Source organism: Colossoma macropomum, unplaced genomic scaffold, assembly GCF_904425465.1.
Source record: "Colossoma macropomum unplaced genomic scaffold, Colossoma_macropomum, whole genome shotgun sequence".
In the NCBI taxonomy this organism is placed as follows: domain Eukaryota; kingdom Metazoa; phylum Chordata; class Actinopteri; order Characiformes; family Serrasalmidae; genus Colossoma; species Colossoma macropomum.
Genome location: NW_023494787.1, coordinates 32973493 through 32995427, shown reverse-complemented (window position 1 = coordinate 32995427; position 21935 = coordinate 32973493). Strand labels below are relative to the sequence as shown.

The following is a 21935-nucleotide window of genomic DNA, read 5'->3' as shown; positions in this document are numbered from 1 at the left end:
ATGTTTTGGTAATAATTATTTCGATAGTGATAATTTTAGCTAACTATTTTAGCTAATTTTAGCTAGATTTACAGACTTTGGGACACACTGACTTCAAAACAATGGGATCTAACTGCTAACCATGTGGCCATGAGGGACAGTGATACAGTCTCACTTCCAGCTCTAAAATGCAGGGGTGTGGCTAAAATAAGGCTCCGCCTAAGAAACAACACCTTGGTATATCAGCAGTGACATGAAAACGTGGGGCAGTATTTTTTTTAAATAAAGTTTTTTTTTAATTTAAACTCTTTTGCCCTCACCATGCATTGCTGTACGTAGCCTAGTTTGTGACGCAGTTCCAGTAAGTTCTCAAGACAGAATCCAGATTTGAGGTGTTTTATTGGTTGCCATATGTAAAACTGCGACATATAAAAAAGTAAAGACATTTTCATTTAAATACATGTGAAATATAAATACATGTGAAGAGTACATTACAATGTACACAAAATGATGACAGCATTTTTAAATGAACTTAGCCAACAACTAGCTTAGTAAGTATCTTAGCCACATGGTAAAAGTAAACTCATCAAAATAGAATATTTCTCCAAATGGATTAGTCATGTCATAAAAACAACTAACTACCATCACACTTACAGATTATGCTTCAACAAGAGTGAAACCACAAAGAATGGACAGGGTTGTACTTGTACTTCTTCCAATAATCAATAATTCAAACAAGATGGCTGCTCTATCACACGGCTTTACTTAATTTCACCACAAGGTGGCAGCCTTTCACCTGACTACTGGTGCCAGAATACTACCCGCTTGTCAACTTAAAGAAATGTACTTAGAATAACAAACATAGTAAGTATGGAATCTCTGTGTGTGGTAGGTGAAGTCCACTAACCATAATCTAAGTTGTATTCTTGGAAATTAAAAGGACAATTTAAGTCTCCGGAATAATTTTTGTTCACTCTTTCTAGCAATCTTTACATCAATCTTTCTAACCTTCCCATCCTTGCTGGGAAATGTTTCTGTAACAAGTTCAACTGGCCAAACACAGCCCCTCACTTGGCTGTCCTTAAGAAGAACAACATCCTTCTAGTAGGTTGGGCCTTACTGTTGGCCATTTGCGACACCCTTGGAGCTGACTGATATATTTTCCAATGCTCCCAGAAGACACTGGCTAAATATTGGATGCAATGCCACTGCCTCCTGAAGGGGTCATCACGAACTGTCCAGGTGGTATAGGTGGTGTGTCAGTCTTTTGAGCAACGCAACAGGGGTGAGTATTACAGGGTATAATGGATCTGTAGAGACCGATGTTAGAGGCAGTGCATTCACTACTGCAGCTATCTCAGCCAATGAAGGTTACCAAAACTTCATGTGTGAGTTTTGCTAAGCTGTGCTACAGCAGCATGACAACAAGAATTCGCTGTGAAACTCCAATCATATGCTCCCAGGAACCAGCCATAGGAAAAGCATGTTTTTGTCAATTTGTAACTCTTTGCAGGCACACAACAAAGGTTGTCCCATAATTAGACCTGAGAAGCTTAGCAGCACCTCTAATGGCAAAGAAACGTCGCAGGGCATTAATGAAACACAATGTATCTATCAACTCAAATTACTTCAATATAGTAATCCGTAAGCCATAAAAGCCACCCTTGAGCCTGTGTCCACAGGACCTGGCAATGAGTTGCAATCGAGCAACACCCTTTAACAGAGAACTCCAGCTAGAGAATCTTTTAAACCTTGCACTTCCAAGGTTACTTTGAGACAGGTTGGTTACACTTTCTGGATGTAGTAGTCCTGCATCCATCTCTAGGTTAACAAGACTGAAAGAGTTCTCATGTGGTTGACCTTGGTTATGGTCAATGAGGAAAGCAGGTCCTGTTAGCCATGAAAAGAAATCCACTTGCTGAGAAGGTAGGGCTCTGGTAGCATGATTGACTCAATTTAGGTCACTGTCCACATAATTCCATTGGAGAACTTGTGGGAAACATTTGATATTCTGCACATAACTGTGTACGTAGAGATAAAACCGCATTGAAGATGTAACCCAGTCCCCCCTTAGAATCAATGAATACCTAACATCATCCAGTACAATAACCAACTCGTCCTAGAGTAACTCTGCAACCTCTACCGCCAGTATGGCAGCGCAAAGCTTAAGACGTGGGACGGAGGTATTGGGTGTCAGAGCAAGCCTTGTTTTACCAAAAAGGAGACCCGCTTCAGTGCGATTCACAACATCCATAAGTTTTAAGCAAGCGATAGCATCTACAGCTTTAGTGGTTGCATCACAGAAAATGCTTTACTGTCTTCTCTGTGCTGAAGACAGGGGATTAAAGTGCACATTCTTGAGATCTTCAACTCTTCAAGGCACTACAGAGAATTTCTTCATCGTTGCCATCTATCTTGTTTCTGCACTAGTGGAGCATCCCATTTTTTTATGGATGGGGCGCTGCCAGTCAGGCCTGCAAGAGTACACCCTGGCACTGGGAGTTAGTCGCCTCAACTTCAGTTCTTTTGGCAGAGATAGGAAACCTAGCATCTGAGTGCTTCATTAACAGCTTCTCAGCCTTGGGAAGTACTATAGAACTGGAGCTTTGAAACACAAAGCTGGGGTCTGATTTCATTTAGACTCACTCCAGTGGTAGGATCACATGCCAGGTACCAAGAGTTTTTACCGAACAGGGAAAATCTGCCTTTAGCTACAGAGCACCAGCGAGCTGGAACTCACTACAGGAAACACTAAAGCTCAGCTCGCTGGTGTCACTCGGTCATTGTAAACTTTTACTCTCTAACCACCTCCACTCTGCCTGCACCTGTTTTGCCTACTTTTTATTATTTTATTTGTTTGTTTATTCATTATTAATATAATATAATATAATATAATATAATATATATATATATATATATTCTTATTTTAATTATTCTTATTTTACTATTATTTTAGTCATTTTAATTAATTTTTAGTTTACTTTTTGATCTTATCCTCCTTTTATTTTGATTTGATTTTATTAACTTTTACATTTTAGCCACATTTTAATCATTATTTTATATTTTCTACTGTATTTTTATGTATTTTCATTATTAATGTTTCATTTTTAATACTTGCCTGATTTGAGTCATTTTTTTTATATGTTCTTACACATTATCAATCCCTTTTCCTGTATCAACTCGGCAACATTGTAAATGAGGGTCACTCTCAATGTTCTCTGCGGTTAAATAAAGGTTGATTGATTTATGCACGACTTCACAAATTCAACAAAGTAAGATAAGGGTGGATGAGAAACAAGATGTTCTTTCTTATATTTTGTTCCTTGTACATCCCATGATTCTTAAATGTTATGTGAAAGCTTCTCTACATCTAAATTTATCCTTCCTGAGTCAGATGGCCTGTTGCAGCAGCTCCAGCTCACTTCGAGCTTTTTTCTTACTTTCTGTAATTTTCTCCGTTTATTTTTTAAGTATCTTTATATTTTTATCTTATTTTTTACTTTTAGTATTATATATATTGTCTATAAAGTAACAAGTAACAAACTGTAAAAAACAATTCTTTGCTGCTTCTATTTCCAGAAGCAGGCCCACAAGAACTTGTAAACGATGGTGGTTTTTGTAGGAGACCTTTGGGAGGCTTTCCATACATTTGAAGACTGAAGCTTCAGACACCTCTGAGGAACCGTAATTCTTGTCCAGTCATTCTCATGACCGAAGAAGATGGACTGTTCTAATCCTCAAGGTGTGCTGGAGAGACTCTCCATTAAGCCATTGGGAAGTACTCTATATGGACAAAAATATTGTGACACCTACACATTACACCTACAGGAGCTTTTATGACATCCCATTCTAAATTTATAGATCTTAATATGGAGTTGATCAGCTATAACAGCTTCAGGAAGGTTTTCTACTAGATTTTGGAGTGTGTCTTTGGGAATTTTTGCCCATTCATCCACAAAAGCATTTGTGAGGTCAGGCACTGATGTTGGATGAGAGGGCCTGGCTTGCAATCTCTGTTCTAGTTCATCCTAAAGGTGTCAGATGGGGTTGAGGTCAGAGGAAGAAACCTTGAGAAGAACCAAGACTCAAAAGGGGAACCCATCCTCCTCTGGTCGACACCGGATAGCAAACAGCATTAGTATAAAATATTAGAATACAAAACAGGAAAAACAGGTGGAGCAATGGTTAATTTAGAGTTTATACAGCAGCAGCATCAGCAGGAGGGTCAGTTCATGCAGGTGAGGTGCAGATCTGCCAACAGAGATGGAGCTCTGGTGACTCTAGCAGCTCCGGTGGCTCACATATGGCGACTCAGGCAGACGTTGCTCAAGGGATCAAATAAAGGGAGGGAGAGCGAGAGAGAGAGAGAGAGAGAGAGAAATTGATTAACAGGACAGGTCTGTTTATGGAGAGATTAGTGAGTTAATAGTAAAACAACTATTAGCAAAATACTTGTGCAGACAGATACGTTTTGAGTCTAGTTTTAAATGTAGAGAGCGTGTCTGAGTCCCGGACAGAGGTCGGAAGATGATTCCACAATTTTGGGGCTACATAGGAAAATGTTCGACCGCCTGCTGTGGTTTTTCTAATTCTAGGAACTGTCAGCAAGCCATTATTTTGTGAGCGGAGCGTTCGTGTGGGTTTGTATGACTGAATTAATTCATTAAGATACTGTGGGGCCAGGCCATTTAATGATTTATACGTTAAGAGAAGGATCTTATACGCTACACGAAATTTAACAGGTAGCCAGTGTAATGAGGACAGGATTGGGGATATATGGTCAAATATTTTGGTCCTTGTAAGGATTCTAGCAGCTGCATTCTGGACCAAGTGTTGGAGCATCCAGCTAAAATGGTGTTACAGTAGTCCAGCCTGGAGGTTATAAATGCATGCACAAGTTTTTCCGCATTGTTTAGGGCTAGAATATTACGTAGTTTAGCAATGTTATGCAAGCTAAAGAATGCGGTTCTAACAATGTTGCAAACGTGTATCAAAAGACAGACTGGAATCGAAGATGACGCCTAGATTTTTTAGGGTAGTGCTTGGAATAACTGTACGGCCATCTAAATTTAGTTCAAAGTTGGAGAGTTGAGATCTCTCTGCTTTGGGTCCAAGTAGTAGGACCTCAGTTTTGTTAAGATTAAGAAGAAGGAAATTCATTGGTCATCCAGCTTTGGATATTTTTAACACATTCTTCTACATTCTTCTACATTCTTTTGTTTAGAATTAGAGCCTCATTTGGTTTAGCAGATATGTAAAGTTGCGTGTCATCTGCGTAGCAGTGAAAACTAATGCCGAATCTGTGAATTAGGTTACCAAGAGGTTGCATGTACAGAGAGAATAGCAGCGCCCCAAGCACAGATCCTTGGGGGACACCATGTTGTACTAGCGTGCGATCAGAGTGTTTATTGTTAAGACTGACAAATTGATAACGGTCTGTCAGATAAGATCGGAACCACGACAAAGCCTGTCCTTTGATACCAACCAGATTTTCCAGCCTATCAAGGAGGATCTTGTGGTCGATAGTATCGAATGCTGCACTGAGATCTAGAAGGACTAGTATGCAAATATGGCCACTATCGAGAGAAACAAGGAGATCGTTTACTACTCTAGTTAATCCTGTTTCAGTACTGTGAAAGGGTCTAAAGACAGACTGAAACATCTCATGGAGAGAGTTTTCTTGTAGATAGGAGCACAGTTGATGTGAGACCACTTTTTTCTTGGATATTAGCAATGAAAGGGAGATTGGAAATTGGTCTATAGCTGGCAAGTTCATTGGGATCAAGATCTTGCTTTTTAAGTAGGGGTTTAACAACTGCGAGTTTTTAAGATTTTGGTACATATCCCAGACTGAGGGACGAATTTATTATAGACTGCAGAGGTTTAACAACACAGGTGACAATCTGTTTGAGAGTTTTGTGGGTACTGGGTCAAGAATGCATGTTGATGATTTGGATGAGCTAATCAGTGTGACTAATTAATTTGTTTGGATAGGACTAAAAGATCACTCATCATGTTGTGATAATAGATCTATAGGCAGATTTTGGACTTGTAGTCTAATATTTTCTATTTTATCACTGAAGAATCATCTTCAAACTGTTTAATGTCACCAGTTAGTTTGGATAGAGTCGCGAAAAGGATTTTAGTAATTTTTAATAATATTTTTGTTATTCTCATTTTTTTGTTATTTTGTTATTCTGACACGAAGAGGTCTAGGCATTCCCCCCAATCCAGACTCAGCCGTCAGACTGCCAGATAGATTCGTCACACCACAGAATACGTTTCCACTGCTCCAGTGTCCAGCGGCAGCATGCTTTACACCACTCCATCCGACACTTGGCATTGTGTTTGGAGATGTAAGGCTCGCATGCAGCTGCTTGGCCATGGAAACCCATGCTTCCGGTACACAGTTTTTGTGCTAATGTTAATGACAGAGGTGGTTTGGAACTCTGCAGTTATTGAGTCAGCAGAGCTTTGGTGACTTTTATGCCCTATATGCCACTGTACCACTCACAGTTGATCATGGCAGATCTAGGAGGGAAGAAATTTTGCAAGCTAACTTGTTGCAACGGTGGCATCCTATTACAGTACCACGCTTGAATTCAGTGAGCTCTTTAGAACGACCCTTCTTTTTAGTAGGAAGTTCCACTTTTGGTGTCAGCATAAGTGACATGGGTTCAGGCTGTCCTGTGGTTAGACAGTCAGGAAATGCTGTGGTGCATATGCAGTGACTAGTTGTGGCATGCACTGGCCATATTTATGAGTGTCTTCACAATGAACGTGTGAGTCTTCTTTGACCTTTTTTCCATTTTTACTATTTTGCTTATGACTTAAGCGTGCATTGATATAATCACCAGTATGCTGTCTCGACCTAGCTGATAATAGAGGAGCATCAGAGTTAATCACTTCAATTTGGTCATTTATTTAATCTGCAGTATTTTCCATTGTAATTGCTGCAGCTAGACCTGCTTCAGCCTCACTGCCCTGTTTCAGAACATTCAGTGTTGCCTCTATCCATGCCTTTGCAATTTAACGCTTAGCCAATTTAGCTCTTGTGTGAGTGACTTCTGCTTAGAGCGCTTACTTGAGCTGCAGCCTGACTTGCATTTGACTTAACAGACCACCATGACAATGATGATGTAACTGATGAACCCCTACACTCAAACCTGACTTCAATGTTAGGAAGCTGACCGGGATCTGGAGCGCTTGACATCACTACTCGTGTGAAAAATGAGGTGCATGCAGTCCACTATACTCTTGATGTGTAGACAATCTTTTTACTCTTCTGTCCTCAACATGCATTGTTGTACACAGCCTAAACCAGGGGTCAGCAACATGCGGCTCTTTTACTGCCCTGTAGAGGCTCCACAGAAGAATTCGATTTTTAAGGAAAAATAATCCTCCTTTGCATTAAATAAAGCGCTGCTGATCATTGTACCAAATTTTAAGAGTTATTGCATAACTGCTAAGTCATTTATATGCACTCCATATGATACATTGAGCTAATGAGCTAATGCTTAAAGCAGAGCAAAGTAAGTTTTTGTTTATATTATATTTTTAGCCTGTACTAGTACATTTGCACGTACTGAGACATATTTATAGCCAAGATGGTAAAATGGATATAAAATGCTTCGGCTCCTAAGGTGGTTTGAGTTTTGTTGAAAGGACAAAATGGCTCTTCTTAACATTTGGGTTGCCGACCCCTGGCCTAGACACGGTTCCAGTAAGTTCCCAAGACAGAAACCAGATTTGAGGTGTTTTACAAGATGCCATTTGTAAACCTGCAACATATAAACAATGAAAAAAAAATCCACATTGGACATGTGAAGACAAGAAAATGTCTAAAGCATGGACAGTACTACATTACAACGTAACCAACTGACTACCGCATTTTTCAAATGATCATGTATCATCCATCCATCATCTAAACCGCTTATCCTTCTGGGTCGCGGTGGGGTGCTGGAGCCTATCCTAGCTGTCATTGGGCAGAAGGCAGGATACACCCTGGACAGGTCGCCAGTCCATCGCAGGGCAGACAGACAGACATACACATTCACACCTGACATTCAGCATGTCTTTGGACTGTGGGAGGAAACCGGAGTACCCGGAGGAAACCCACGCAGACACGGGGAGAACATGCAAACTCCACACAGAAATGACCCTGGTCGCCTGGCCGGGAATCAAACCCAGGCCATTCTTGCTGTGAGGCGACAGCGCTACCCACTGCACCACCGTGCCGCCCCCATCATGTATCATATTATTATTATTATTATTATTATTACCACTAATCAACACACCTTCCATCAACACCACCATCCTTCAATATCACTATCCAACTTCACTATCTGTCAACACACCATCAACTAACACATCATATAGACCAACGGCCAACATAATATAAAAAATATTTTTTTGCTTTTTTTAAAGAGTTTAACTTACATTTTAAAACATATTGTTCACTTCTCAGTTTATATGGTCTGCTGCTGTGTTTCTGAATGGCAGTGTTATTGAATGACAATGTGCTGATAGACTGTGGTGTTTATAAATGGGGTGTTCATTTGTGGTGGTGTTAAAATAAAAAGGTAAGGGTTTGCATGTGTGGGCGTTAAATACAAACGCCCACACATGCAATTGTAACACTGTATTCCTTGTAACACTTTTCACCTTGAAATCCACATAATGTTTTAATCCATATTCACTAAAGTGAATTAGAATTAGGTTATTAGAACTGTTTATAAACCTGAAAAGTATGAAAAGTTTTAAGTTTGCAGTACATCTGTCCAGTAGGGGGCTCTATAAAACTTCAGTTTCTTCATCCTACTTCTTCTGATTCTCCACATTCATTTCACTCTCCTTCTGTTCATTTTTCTCATCCTCTCCATCCACATGTAACACAGAAGGAAAGTATTAAGTAACGCAATCCTATCATAACTTGAGATAAGTATTTAGTAACTTGTAATGGATTACTTTTTTTGAGTAACTACCCCAACAGTGGATGTGACACTGGACCTATATAAACATTAACACTAGCATTATGTACTTTAAACCTGTGCAGCAATAGGACTGAAAAAGTGACGCTTTGGGAGTGTCAATTAGCAACAAACTTTTTGTTTTCCCTGTTTTAGCGTTTCTTTCCCAGTTTTAAACACCACTCGAAGGCCACACTGGTGCCAACTTCAGCAGCAGAACATGCCCAGAAAATCATTCGCACACACAAACTTTTTGTTTTTCTCTGCTGGACTTTAATCGATTTTCACCCAGTAAATCACACCCAAGATCCTCCTCCATTATAATCATGACCGCAGAGAGTGGCCTACATTGAACTACAATCACAAATAACATTTTCATAAAGTATGTATATTTCAGAATAGGTCATTTAACATAAGCATATACACTATCTAACATATAAATATCTAATTATAATATGTTAATGGCTCATGGGGTTTGGGAGGGTTACTTTTAATCTGTATTCCTTTACATATTACTCATTACCTGCTAAAAAAAATGTAGCTGTAACTCAATCCAAAGGATTAGTATATAAAAGTAATGTAATCTGATTACTTCCCATTACTTTTGGATTACTTGTCTTTTTAAAGTCATATAATTAAATGCACTGTTTTATAAAACCAAATGATACATTATAGGTGACTTAAATTTTTTTGCCTCACAGAAACAGTCACTGATCTCACATTTAGTAAAATGGCCAAACCTCAGTGGAGCAATATATATAGAAATATTTCAAACACATAGATGATAAATTTGTACAGTACAAATCGTTTGACTTTAGACTTGTACCTTGAAGTTTAGAAATCAAGCTTTGCTCCCCAGGAAAAAAAAATGGATGATTTTAACAGGAACATTTAAAAAAATAGTACACTGAAACTAAAAGCCCGTAACACAGGGAAACAGGTAGTCTATGTAGAATAATCCAGTACAATGTGTCAAATGCAATATAGTAAACCTATACTGCTCTTCTGGGACTTTTTCTTATTTGCCTTATTTGTTAAAATCTGCTGTTTATCATGCCAAAGTCAAACGATCAATCTGGTAGAAATCTTATTTTGAGACCCCTCATCAACAATAATCATAAATAGAGGTAATTCTAAAACTCTAACTGCCGATCATTTTTGTTCTGTCTGCTAAAAGGCCGTACTGGATCATAAGTTTGTACTGGATCATTATGTTGGTGCGTCATGCTCGGACACTGAATTGCTGCTCATCAGCAGGTCATGGGAGTCTTCAGAAATCTCTCCTGGCAGCAGCACCACCTTCCCCTTTCCCCAAAATAAAAGCTCTTTAAATCTATGCGACTCATGTGACTCATTTAATCATTAAAATAGCGAATTTCGACATAAGACGACAACTTTGTATTTGAATGTAATCCTGCTGGTAATAACTTTGTTTTTATAATGCACCTGCAATCTGTTTACTGTCTTTTTTCTGTAACTGTAATGGAATACCGTTTTGTTTATTTCATTTATATTTATTATTTAATATTTTATCATTTAATAAATCTGCAAAGAGGGTCAGGCACACTTTTTGTGAACTTCCAGATAGTCCTCCTGGTATGCAGACTTAAGCAGACTTTGCTCAAGGATTAACTCTAAATTCATAGTGAAACAAATGATGAATGAAACAAGATGAATGAAAAAGTTCCAAAAGTGATGTGACATGATGACATTCATCACAGAACATAAATCGCAGGACTGTGAGACTAGAGCCCACAAGTTATGAGATCCACACTAAAAAAAAAGGAGTAGCTTCATGCTTTAATATAACTGACAGAACCCAAGCAACCATTAATCCATGATGTGGACTTGCAGGGCCCTTTTTCATAAATTTAATATCAATCACTGTTTTTACTAACTAATAGTTATTACTAGTTCGCCAACTGGTTCTATTAGTACATATTGTAAGGTAGCATTCTAATCAAGTATAAAACTGTACATAAACTATACATAAAAAAACAAAAAAGTATGTAACTGACCCTCTATTGTTTTTTCTACTGCCTGTTTCAATACTCTTTATAACTTACTCTCACCATTTCTCCTCTTAAGAGCCATGTGGTGGGCCATCCCATTACTATATTAGCTCAAGAGGAGTTCACTAGATGAGTCTTCAGAGGGGTGAGCGATTAAGTGAACATAATGCTGCATTTGGATGCCCATCGAACTTGCATGATTGTTAACTAGTAAATATGAGTTCACTATGATCAGGTGCTTGTTGGAAGATTCGGAGATCTGGAGAATACGTATGCTGATTTTCTTTGATATATTTAAAAGATCACTGATCAAAGAACACATCAGGTGTATTTTTTTCACATTCGTTGTCAAGTTTAGCATTTTTCATTCCTGGAAAAGATGAAAGGTTGCATTATACATTACATCTGGTGAACTCTTGTATCGTATAGAATCCCGAGTTTCCGCACTTGTTATTATGACATTGTCAGCTGTTTGACTGCAATTAATCAGTGAACAATTATTTCCCAGTTTTCAGCACCACTCAAAGGCAACACCAGTGTCAAATTCAGAAGGAGAACATGCCCAGAAAATCATTTGCAATCTGATGCATTTCAGGTCAAGAAAAATGGCAGACAGAGCTATACCAATAAAAAATAAATTACTCAACATTTCAAAATATCCAACATCTGATTTGCTGTGTTCAAACAAATATTTATGTAGCAAAATACTCCTGTTTTACATGACTATTGATACAAATTCTTTGCTTTACTAGCTAGTTAACAAGCAAATGGGTACACAGTTCTAAACCAAAACTTAGAGCAAGACAAAGCAGTTCATAAATTTTATGTCTTATGAAGTCTCAAGAAACATTTTGCATTATACAGTTGCATGGACAGCAAATTAAATGGACTCACTAATATAGCTAATATAGCTGACTGTGTCATCTTGGCAACACCACCGGGCATTTATTTCATACAAGACTCCTCTTTAAATGGGGAGAGAGTTATAAACCTGAAACTTAAAGCCAGGAAGCTACATTAATTTTTCACAAACATGTTGGAAATCACTGGCAGGATCTGACAAAAAAAAGTGGAGTGGAGTGAGTAGAAGTTGGAGAGGGTATATTAAAGTACTGAAACAGGTCCTGTTGCTCACACCTCTCTTTTTGGAGCTATAACGTTTCATTTATGGCTAAAAGTATTGCAAAAAGAGAAGAACTGTGCCTAACAAACCTCATGTTGATAGATGCAGTCCTTAGTACCACAAAATTCCACCGTAGATTTACTAGTTTTATTGCAAACTCAGTACTCAAGTTTTACCTGAGCATTTTACTCATTTCTGCGTTTCGTCTAATTAGTAAGTGATGGTAGTGTGGTTTAAAATCATTCAGATTTGGTCATAAACAATTTTGCTCGGAATAGATTCGCTCGGAAATCGACTACATCTCCCTAGCACGGATAGTCAATAAAAACGGTGCCGAGAGAATTAGCTAATGATTGCGTGGCGTGTCTTTATTGCCATTAAACTCATTTTTTTTGTAAAAACACTCTAAATACAAAATAAATACAGTCTAATCACAGATTCGTTTCTGGTCAAATACTTAAATAGGCTCCGCTCTCCTGTTTTGTGACTGTTTGAGAGGACCGTTGCGTCATTTCCGGTAGTGTGTGTGTGTGAGTGTGATGGCGGTTGTGTGCGCGCTCCGTGTATATCGCAGTGTGTTAAAGGAGCTTCGGCATCTGCAGGGCTCCGAATACACACAATCCATGGCCTACACACACCTGAGAGAGCAGTTCAGAAACAACCAGGTAACACACACACACAAGAGTCTGAGGAACAGCAGAACACACACACTCACGTGAAGGATACACATCTCGACCTGCGGACACTTAACTGTGAATGTAGAACAGTTCAGTGGTCTGATCCACTTAGATTGTCAGATTTATTACTAAATTCACATAACACAGTTCGGTAAGATTTTATCAGCTCTAACGCTTAACTATGAATGCAGCCGAGTTTACTGTACGTTAGTCCAGTATAAGAGAACTCTTGAGTTCATGGTGCTTCACTAGTAGTATGCATAATAGTTTGTTAGTTACCTGTATTGCCAAGTCTTGGAAATACTTAATAATATTAATAATAATAATAGTTCCTCACTTTTCTGAAACAAGAGTTAGATGTATATGTAAACACTGTTAAAGGTTCAAAACATCATCCACTCCCTGGTCCATGTAGTCTAGTTTAGTGGAAACTAAACTGAAAAAGCAGCCTGTCACAAAAACCAACAAATTTACCCTGCTACTCAGCCTACAGAAGCCTAGTCCTGCCCATTCATGCTTAAGTTTTAAAGAGTGTTTTAGGCTGGACTGCTTTTTGAATAAGCTGTGTGAGCAGTATTGAGATATTGAGGAACAGTGATTTCACTTTCAAAATAGGAAGACTATACCTGGTTCTACTTTCATATCTTAACAAGGTTGTTGCCTTGAGTTACTTTTGGCCACAGAATTTTAAAATTCTAGATTTTTTCAAAAAATGACTTTTCCAGAAAGGACCAAATGCAGATAGAACTTTTTAATTCCAAGACCTCTCACTGCGTTTAGAATTTTAACGTTTTGTGAATAAACCCAAACTGAAATGGAAACCCTTTTGTACAGGTTTCATGAGTTACAGATAAGAATTATGAAGAAATATCAAGAAATAAGAAATGAGAGAAAAATCTATCATATAGATATACACTTATAAGTCTGTTGTTCTACATCAGTGTGAGAATTTGCAAATATGGATAGTGTAAATACTACATGTATATGAAAAAGCTGTATGATTATAAGTCAATATACTGTGCCATGTTATTATGAGGAGAAAAACCAATGTGAAGAAAGAAGAGGCTTCAACATGTTAATTTCTTAATATGCATTTATTGCAGTATATCAGCATAAGAAATACTCTTTCTCTGCAGCCGTGTGTGTTATTGTTGCTACTCTGGTAGCTAGCTTTTTACTTTGGAGATTGGGTAATTAAACTGAATACCAGTTAGCTAGGTGGCCAACAGCAGCTAGATAAGGAATCTAACCTTTAGTATTTTATTTCCCAGCAAACTAATAACTCCCAAAGATGACTTCAGGTAAAAACAGTGAGGCATATTCCTTGTACTCAGATTTTAGTTAGTTAGATAACTGTTTTGTAGAGAGATTCATGTGCTAAGCTGACTGACTTCAGCTAACAATGGTTATTGCAAGTAGCTGCTTCTAACTTGACTTTAAACTGGGAAAAACCTGTTATATTTTTAACTCCTTGGTCAATCAGCAGCATTACTACACTTTCAGCATAGCTTTACTACTGAAATTGTTTAAAAAGTCTACAAAAGAGTCTGAAAATAGTTACTAAGCCCTTTAAAGAGCCTACCGTTGAGTTCGGGAACATGGGGGAAAAGATGGATTTTCCAACATTCATCAGCTGCACTGACTGGTCTGCAGGTAGAACCTTATAACGCCAACTTAGTATGTGATTATTAATTATTGTGATTAAAAGCTTGTACTTTTTAAAAATACAGACTCTGACACTTATCGTTTAAAGATATACCACAGAAACTATAATGAGCAGTAAATGTTTAACTGTATGTATAACTATGTTTTGACACAAATGTCAGATAGAACCTTATAATTTCAAATTCATATCAGTTTCTCTCTGTTTTTGTGTGTCAGGTGACAGGTGAGCGTTACTGCCGTGCTCAGAGAGAGGCCTTGCACACCAGTCAGGTTTACCTGTGTCTGCTGGAATCCACACGCCTCCACTTGGATCTTCATCAGCAGTACCACGCACGGGGCGAGCGTGGGCCAGATGAAGTGGCCAGACTGGTGGGGCTGCGACTGCCCACACAGCCAGGCGGCAAGGGCTGGGAGAAGTGACGAAGAGGAGAAAAGAATGAAGAAGGATGGTGGACTAGACTTTAAGCTGGTCCTGAGGCTCTGATTGAAGGGAAAGAATAAGAAGTCTTTTATTTCACTGACTGCGAGTGAATCTCGGATGGCTCCATACTGCCTATAGAGTGGCCATTCAGGATTCAGCTGTAGTCTCTATTGGATATGTAATGCACTGTTTGGGCGTAAAAGCCATAGCTTCAAGACATACTGCACTGTATAGGAAGTAGGGAGCCACTAGAGACGTAGCCTGTCTTGCTAAGGCTCCTGTGTTGCTGTAAATGAGCAGATTTCTAGATGTTTGTCTTCACTGGAAAATTAACTAAAACATTTTTGTCGCTCCTTTATTCAGTGATTCACAATCCTTTCCTAGTGACAAACACAGTATTAAATTTGAAATGCTAGTAGATACAAAGGCTCTGTTTATACATGGCATTTAAACAGCAGCACTTTAACCCGCTCAGGGGCCCTATGGGTATAGTTACACAGTGTCCAAAAACTCGAAACCTTTGTTTTTGTGATTTCCAATACCACTATTCATCATCTTTTCATTACCGCTCAAACTTATACAAAGGTTAAGTTAGCTTTTTATCTGCCATGTTCTTTTTCAAATTTTCTGTTCAACCTTAAATGGTGCTGCAGTTGCATTCTGGTGCCTGTGACTGTCACACTATTTAAGGTTGAACAGAAAATACAAAGGTGGTGAATAGAAAGCTAGTTTTAGCCTCACCAAACTTAAATCTAGAATCAAACCACTAAAACTCATAGTTGGTCAAATTTGCAACGAACTTTAGCTTATATGTGCTAGCTCTGCTACATCCAGTCAGTCAAGTGACGCTTCTCCAGTGGTATTCTGTAAAACCATTAACATCACTTAAAGAGCTTAGGACCACAACAAGCTGTAGTATAACATCTGATTCAGTGGTAAACTGTTGTGTAGGTCTGTAAGTGGGTAGACTAACATGATAGACACAGTTTCCAAACGCATGGACGTAAAGAAGATGAGACGACTGAGAGAAAACATTAAAAAAAAAAGGGAAACCTAATTATGGTAGGTAAGGCATACAGCCATGCGGGGTATATAAAATGTTTATTCATGTTTTACTTTTGATATATGTTTGCTTTGGCATTTTCACAAAGCCCATTTCAGCCTTTATAATAAAAGAACATTATAAGTACCAAATTCGCAAAAAAAAAAAATGACACAGACAACAGTAGAAAACGATGTACTCTACAGGACGGGATCTCACATTTTTACGTACTCAGTTATATCTTTTAACCACCAATGGAGCTTCAGATTAAAACACAGGCATGCTGATAACATACTGAGTTTGTGGCCAAGGGCATCATGCAAGCCGGGGGGGGCACAATTAAGAGTTGGGGGTATGGGGGGGGGGCTTCCCCAGAAAAAAAGAAAATAATGACAATTTTCTGCAATTTGACATGCATATTCAAAGGTTTTGGGGGGATTATTGTAAAACTTCATTAAATCCGTTTTTGTACCTTAGTAATCTCCCACTTTGTGTTAGAGTAACGTTATTATCATTATTATTGTTGTGAGGATTATCTTTAGGCTATTCACTCATCTTTATACCTGCTTCACACAGATCAGTAACTTCAACTGCCTGATGATCCCTTGATTGGTCTGAAATGGTCATATGAAAGAGAGAACAAATCTTTCAACAAAATTGGCATACATTCCAATGAAGGTAAAATAGCCTACACCAGGGGTGCACAACTCCAGTCGTAGAGGGCCGGTGTCCAGCACAGTTTGGTGGTTCCCCTACTTAAACACAACCACTGTACCTGGCAGATGACAGAGGAGTTGAATCTGGTGTGTTTTAGGAGTGAAATCACCAAAGTGCACTGGACGCTGGGGAGTTGTGCACCCCTGGCCTACACTCTAAAAGTTGGTTCTTCAAGGGTTATTTAGTAAAGGCAATGGTTTTATTTAGAATCAGGGGCTCTGTATAGAGCCATGTCAAATGATTAAATGTTTCTTTGCGTGGTGAAATAGTTCTTCAGATTGATGGAGAATGTGCTGTATGTGATTCTACATAGAACCACAGAACTAAAAGACGCAGTTCTGTCGCTCTGTGTTTATGGGTTTAAATTGCCTGCTAAGAACGTCATGGAACTATCTGAAGTCTACGTGAATCACGTGACCATCAAGCATTTTGAACTTCCGTTGACGCTACTCTCTCTCTCTATACGGCTCTGTTCCAGCCCAGAGCCATGTAGAGAGAGTCGCGTCAACGGAAGTTCAAAATGCTTCAAAACCCCCGCGGTTTTTGCCATTAATTCAAAATCAACTAAACTGCAACATAATGCCCCCATGTTATATTTAACTAATATTTAACTCCCACCCACCCTGCGAAAACTCACGTTTATAAGCCTTTTTCTATAATTCAACAACGGTGGATGAAATGACATTGAGAGCAGGGAATTTGCAATTACAAGGGCTGTTTATGGTTACCGTTATGTGTTGCTAACTTTACTCAGTATCCTAGCCTTATCTGTTAATGTTCCCTAAATCTATTCATTCAGTCAGGGATAATCCACTGACATACTTTAATATACATGTTAATTTGATTCAGATGTGCTGATTATATACAAACTGATTCTTTAAATGTCTTACCCTTTAAAAGTGCATCAGAACCGGTCTATTCTGCTGCAACTTGGCTGCACTGCTAGTATTTGCTGCTAACTTCCGGGAACTATTGAGAGGCTCCATGATCCGCCATTGCTGTAAAAAAAAATGGTCCATTGGACTGAATGGAGATGACGCTACTCTCTCTACACAGCTCTGATTCCAGCGTTCTGCTGCCCAAAACCTGTTTGCTGTAGAAAAAAAGGAAACATACAGGTACGTTTTCTTTCACATTTTTGGTAAAATACATCCTTCTATTTTGTAAAATTAAAGGAAAGTTTTGGGCAAGTGATTACAAACAATTTAACTTTTCGTTTTTAGCCATTGAGCTCCAGTTACTCTTATTTATCAAGAACTCGCTCACGGGCCCCCTTTGACGTTTTACAGTCATGTTTTTTGATATAACGGGGGAAATAGGAAGTGGCCAGGCTCCACATAAACTGGCTCTGGTAATAATTTGATTCGCCACAATACAGTGACAGCACAAATTTACTTAAGAAGTTAGATTTGATTGGGTAGGCTTGTTATCAATCTAGATGGGGGGAAATAGCTTCAGCCCAGGTAAGCTGGTGCATTAAATTGCCCCTGCAAATAAATTTGTCCTGTATCTGGATGTTGTCCACATACACATTTAAAGACAAGTGTAACTGCAATGGTGATTAAAATATCAGCAGATCTAGCTGGACTGATCGCATTGCCAATATTCCTACCTCTCTCATTAAGCAAGTAAGCAAGTATATACATAGGCGTATGAACAAAAAAAGTAGAAAAGCCTGTGGAGTTGCTGCCTGTGGAGAACAGAAAGCAGTTTTTACACCACTACTAGCTGCAATGTATTCCATATTTTTCTTTTGACTATGAAGAAGTTGTGGCTGTCTTTGTAGCTTAAAATGCTGTTAATTCTCTGTAAAATGTTTTGTAAAGCATTGACTTCTGAAGTGGTGTAATCATTTTGTTGTTGGTTTCATGCCCATGTCACAAAGGCTAGGGCTAAGCTGACTTCTCTGCGGGAAAATTAATGGTGTTTTCAGAAAGTGCAGCTATCATGCCCTATGGTAAACAAAAATGTTCCAAAGCTGTTATGTTTTGCTGTATGTACATTTATGTCACCAAGTCCTCTGAATTATGAGGTTGGTAAAGAGTCAAAATATGAATATTGCTATGCATACAAGCTATAATTGCTGCACTGAGCTAACATTAGACAGGCAACCTCACCTAAACTTCTCACATAAACCAGCAAGCTTTGCCAAATGTAGTTAAGTTGCCTTGGCAGTAATAGCCAACAGTTTGAATAGCTGATGTTGGTAGCCTATATAATAATGTTTAATAGTAGACTTACTTTCATGTGATGTCATTTCAGTGTGTGGGAATGTAGCATTATTCATATTTTGACTGTTGAATGATCTCGTACACAGAGCATTACGTATCAGGTTTTAAACGTTTTTGTGTACCCTAGGATGTGATACTAGTGTTTTTAAAAAACGCTATTCATTTTTCTCATGTAGAAAAACCTGGACTTCCTAATATGAATATGGTCATGACACACAACTTTGGAGGTTATTAGAAGCAGTGCAGCATCATTTAAAGGATTTCAATATTGTGCAGTGAAATGACATTAATAAACATCTGGATGGCGGATCGCGACTTGACTTCTCAAGACTTCCATGCTTTATTTTTCTGTGGTGTATCATCCAACAAGCACCTGAATGGACTGAAGCCATGTTTCGTTAACCATCTAGTATATATCACCTTAGGAGGAGCACCTGAAGGCAGTATTAGATTTAATTTTGGGAGAAAAAAAGTTTAATTTTTATGAGTGACAAGGGCTAAAAGGCACCATAGTTGTGGAATCACCCAACTGCAGTAGCTGCAGTTATGCACCAATACATATAATCTATGAAGTCTTATCTCCTACAGTTTATTTTTGATTTCTGATTCAGCTCCAGATGGCATTGATGTGACTCAAGTGGAAGAAAATACAAACCTGATTAGGTTGAATTACACCACTGAACCTCAAATGCGGCAATAAACTAATTTAGTGTTTCCCAGTCTTTTACTCTGTTAAACCCCCTGTTCTACACAATTTTGTGTTTTTCTGCTCTGAGGAGATTATTCGGAAACACTTCAAGACCTTGCCCATAGGAAAATACAAAAAGAGATCATCTTTTGCTGTTGCTGAAGTCTCCTGCTTCTTTGATATTTCTCCAAAGCAACAGACCCCAGTCATCTCACAAGTCTCCTCTTGAGGGTTCAGTAGAGATCTCAATGAAGTCATACATTATGCTCAGATTTGCCAAAACAATTATTTCTTTCTTTATTCCTATTTTATCTCAAATCTCTCTTTTTTGTCTAATGCTGTTTCTAATGAGCAATTTTTAGAGAATCACCATTAAGTCTCCTGAGCCATCAAAGAGCAACAATCGAACAATAACTTGTTCCTCTGGGTGGGCCTTTGTAGAAGCACATAAGTGACCCATGTGAACATCATCTTTTGGTGAACCAAGGCTCCATTATAATAGTTATGCTTTATAATGACAATGCCACGGTGGGTAATCAGGAGAGTCGTGAGAGTCCCCAGTGGGCCAGTATTGTTTTGGACCTGTTACTGTGAACAAATTTATAAACAGGGTTAGAATATGAAACTGAACACAAGTATTGAGAATGCTTAATTTCAGAATACAGAAATTAAGCCTCTCTGATCAGTCCAGTTCATATTCTGAAAAGGTAGTATACAGTTACGTTTTGCATTTATAGGAGAATACTTTTAGAATACTTACCCCTAAATAAAAACAGACAATCTTCAAAAGAAACACCATCAGTGCTTGTTTATTAACCAATTCTAAAGAGCACTTCCATTAACTTTTTCTGCAAACGTTTGAAAAGTTCCATCTAAAGCCTGAGCAGACTGATAAATCAAGATAATGAGCCAGTTGTTAATCTCAGTGTTACATAAGCACAAGAACACTCAGACAAACTAAAAATGTTACATCCAAGTTTACATCTGTAGTAATTTAGGGATTAAAGCAGCAGTCCCCCTCAAGTGGTGCAGCCCCGATTTGCTGATTGTAACCAGAGATGTTACAAAGGAGGAGACAGGTCACTGGTTGAAATAAAATTGAGAAAGCTTGAAAAGCTCAACATGGCATTCGTTTACAAGGAAAGTCCTGTCCTTCAATAAAAATAACTAATCAGCTTACTGTCTAACCAACAAGCAGGAAACAACCCAAACTTTCCCCTCATGTTGTCTTTTCTTGTTGTTTTCATCTCAAATTCTACAACATATTTTACACAAACAACTAATGGTGGAGAAAGTAGTAACTAAAACTTATTCATGCGGTGAATATGTACTGTTGTGATGAATGATTGTGATGATTTATGTTCCCTTCAATATGTTCACAAAAATTTGCTGAGCAGCTCTTACAAACAGACCACTAATTTGCATCATTAAGGCATCTGCACACTCTCATGTGTTATCTACCGCTATCCACCGCACAAAGCCAATCAGGAGGTATGCAATTGACCTCATCTGGTCCCCACTAAAAAGAGTGAGATGACTGGGTCCAGTTTATATGTACTATCAAAGTCAATAGCCAGAAGAAACTGAAAAATGCAGAATTTCTTGATCTGTTGAGATTTTTCGCTATTTTTATCGACTCTGTTAATTATGATGATTGTGATAAAATATTCTTTATGGTACTGTAATTCTGAAAAGCAGATTTTACAGTTTTAATGTAAAGATGTTCTCTTTTCCACTTTTTGGGGTTACGTCCCATCACACAGAATTTACGAATGGCCATTTTTGATACATTTCTTAAGTACCCGACACATTTATTTTAGCAAACCTACCAATATCTACCAGAGTTAGAGGGAGTCTAATTTTTTTTACTAATGAACTAATAAGCTAATGAAGTGAAGCACATCAGCTGATAGATCAGGGAATGGACAGAGTATCACTGAATACACAAACGTGTGTGTGTGTGTGTGTGTGTGTGTGTGTGCGAGTGACAGAAAGAGAAAGTGAAGAGAGAGAGTAGCTCTGAGGATCCTTTTGGGTCTGACGCTGTCACTGGTCACTGCTGCCTCAGAAAGAATAAGAGCTTCTCACACACAGACCAGCATGCTGAGAAAAAGAGCTGAATTCCATTTCCTTTCACAGAGAGAGACAGAAAGACATAAATAACCCTGTGAGAGTGTGTTAGTGTACATAATCACAAATCTATACTCTCTTTATGTTTAAGTTTCTTCTTTTTTTAATGTTTTTCATTACTTTCATTACTTTGGCAACCTTTCAGAAATATTCCAGCTTTTTTTAGCAGATTGGATACCTCTGGTTTGGATTAGGTTTTTCTGGATTTTGACGTAGCAGACCTCTCTGATTTGGTTTGAAATTTAAAGCAGATTTGATTTCAATTTGCTGGGTTTTGCAAT

At 38.3% G+C, this 21935-nt stretch overlaps 1 protein-coding gene across 1 annotated transcript; it reads left to right on the top strand.

Annotated features, from left to right (window-relative positions):
- The first annotated feature begins 12581 nt into the window (after positions 1 to 12581).
- Positions 12582 to 15204, top strand: fmc1 (formation of mitochondrial complex V assembly factor 1 homolog). Its single transcript, XM_036567028.1, has 2 exons — positions 12582 to 12748; positions 14642 to 15204. The coding sequence occupies exons 1-2, from the start codon at positions 12623 to 12625 to the stop codon at positions 14843 to 14845; spliced, it is 330 nt and encodes a 109-aa protein (XP_036422921.1). The 5' UTR covers positions 12582 to 12622; the 3' UTR covers positions 14846 to 15204.
- The last annotated feature ends 6731 nt before the right edge of the window (positions 15205 to 21935 follow it).

Coding starts and splice junctions, on each gene's coding strand:
- fmc1 (XM_036567028.1), top strand. CDS start 12,623: ATGGCGGTTGTGTGCGCGCTCCGTGTATATCGCAGTGTGTTAAAGGAG. Junction 12,749..14,641: donor AGCAGTTCAGAAACAACCAG/GTAACACACACA, acceptor TTTGTGTGTCAG/GTGACAGGTGAGCGTTACTG.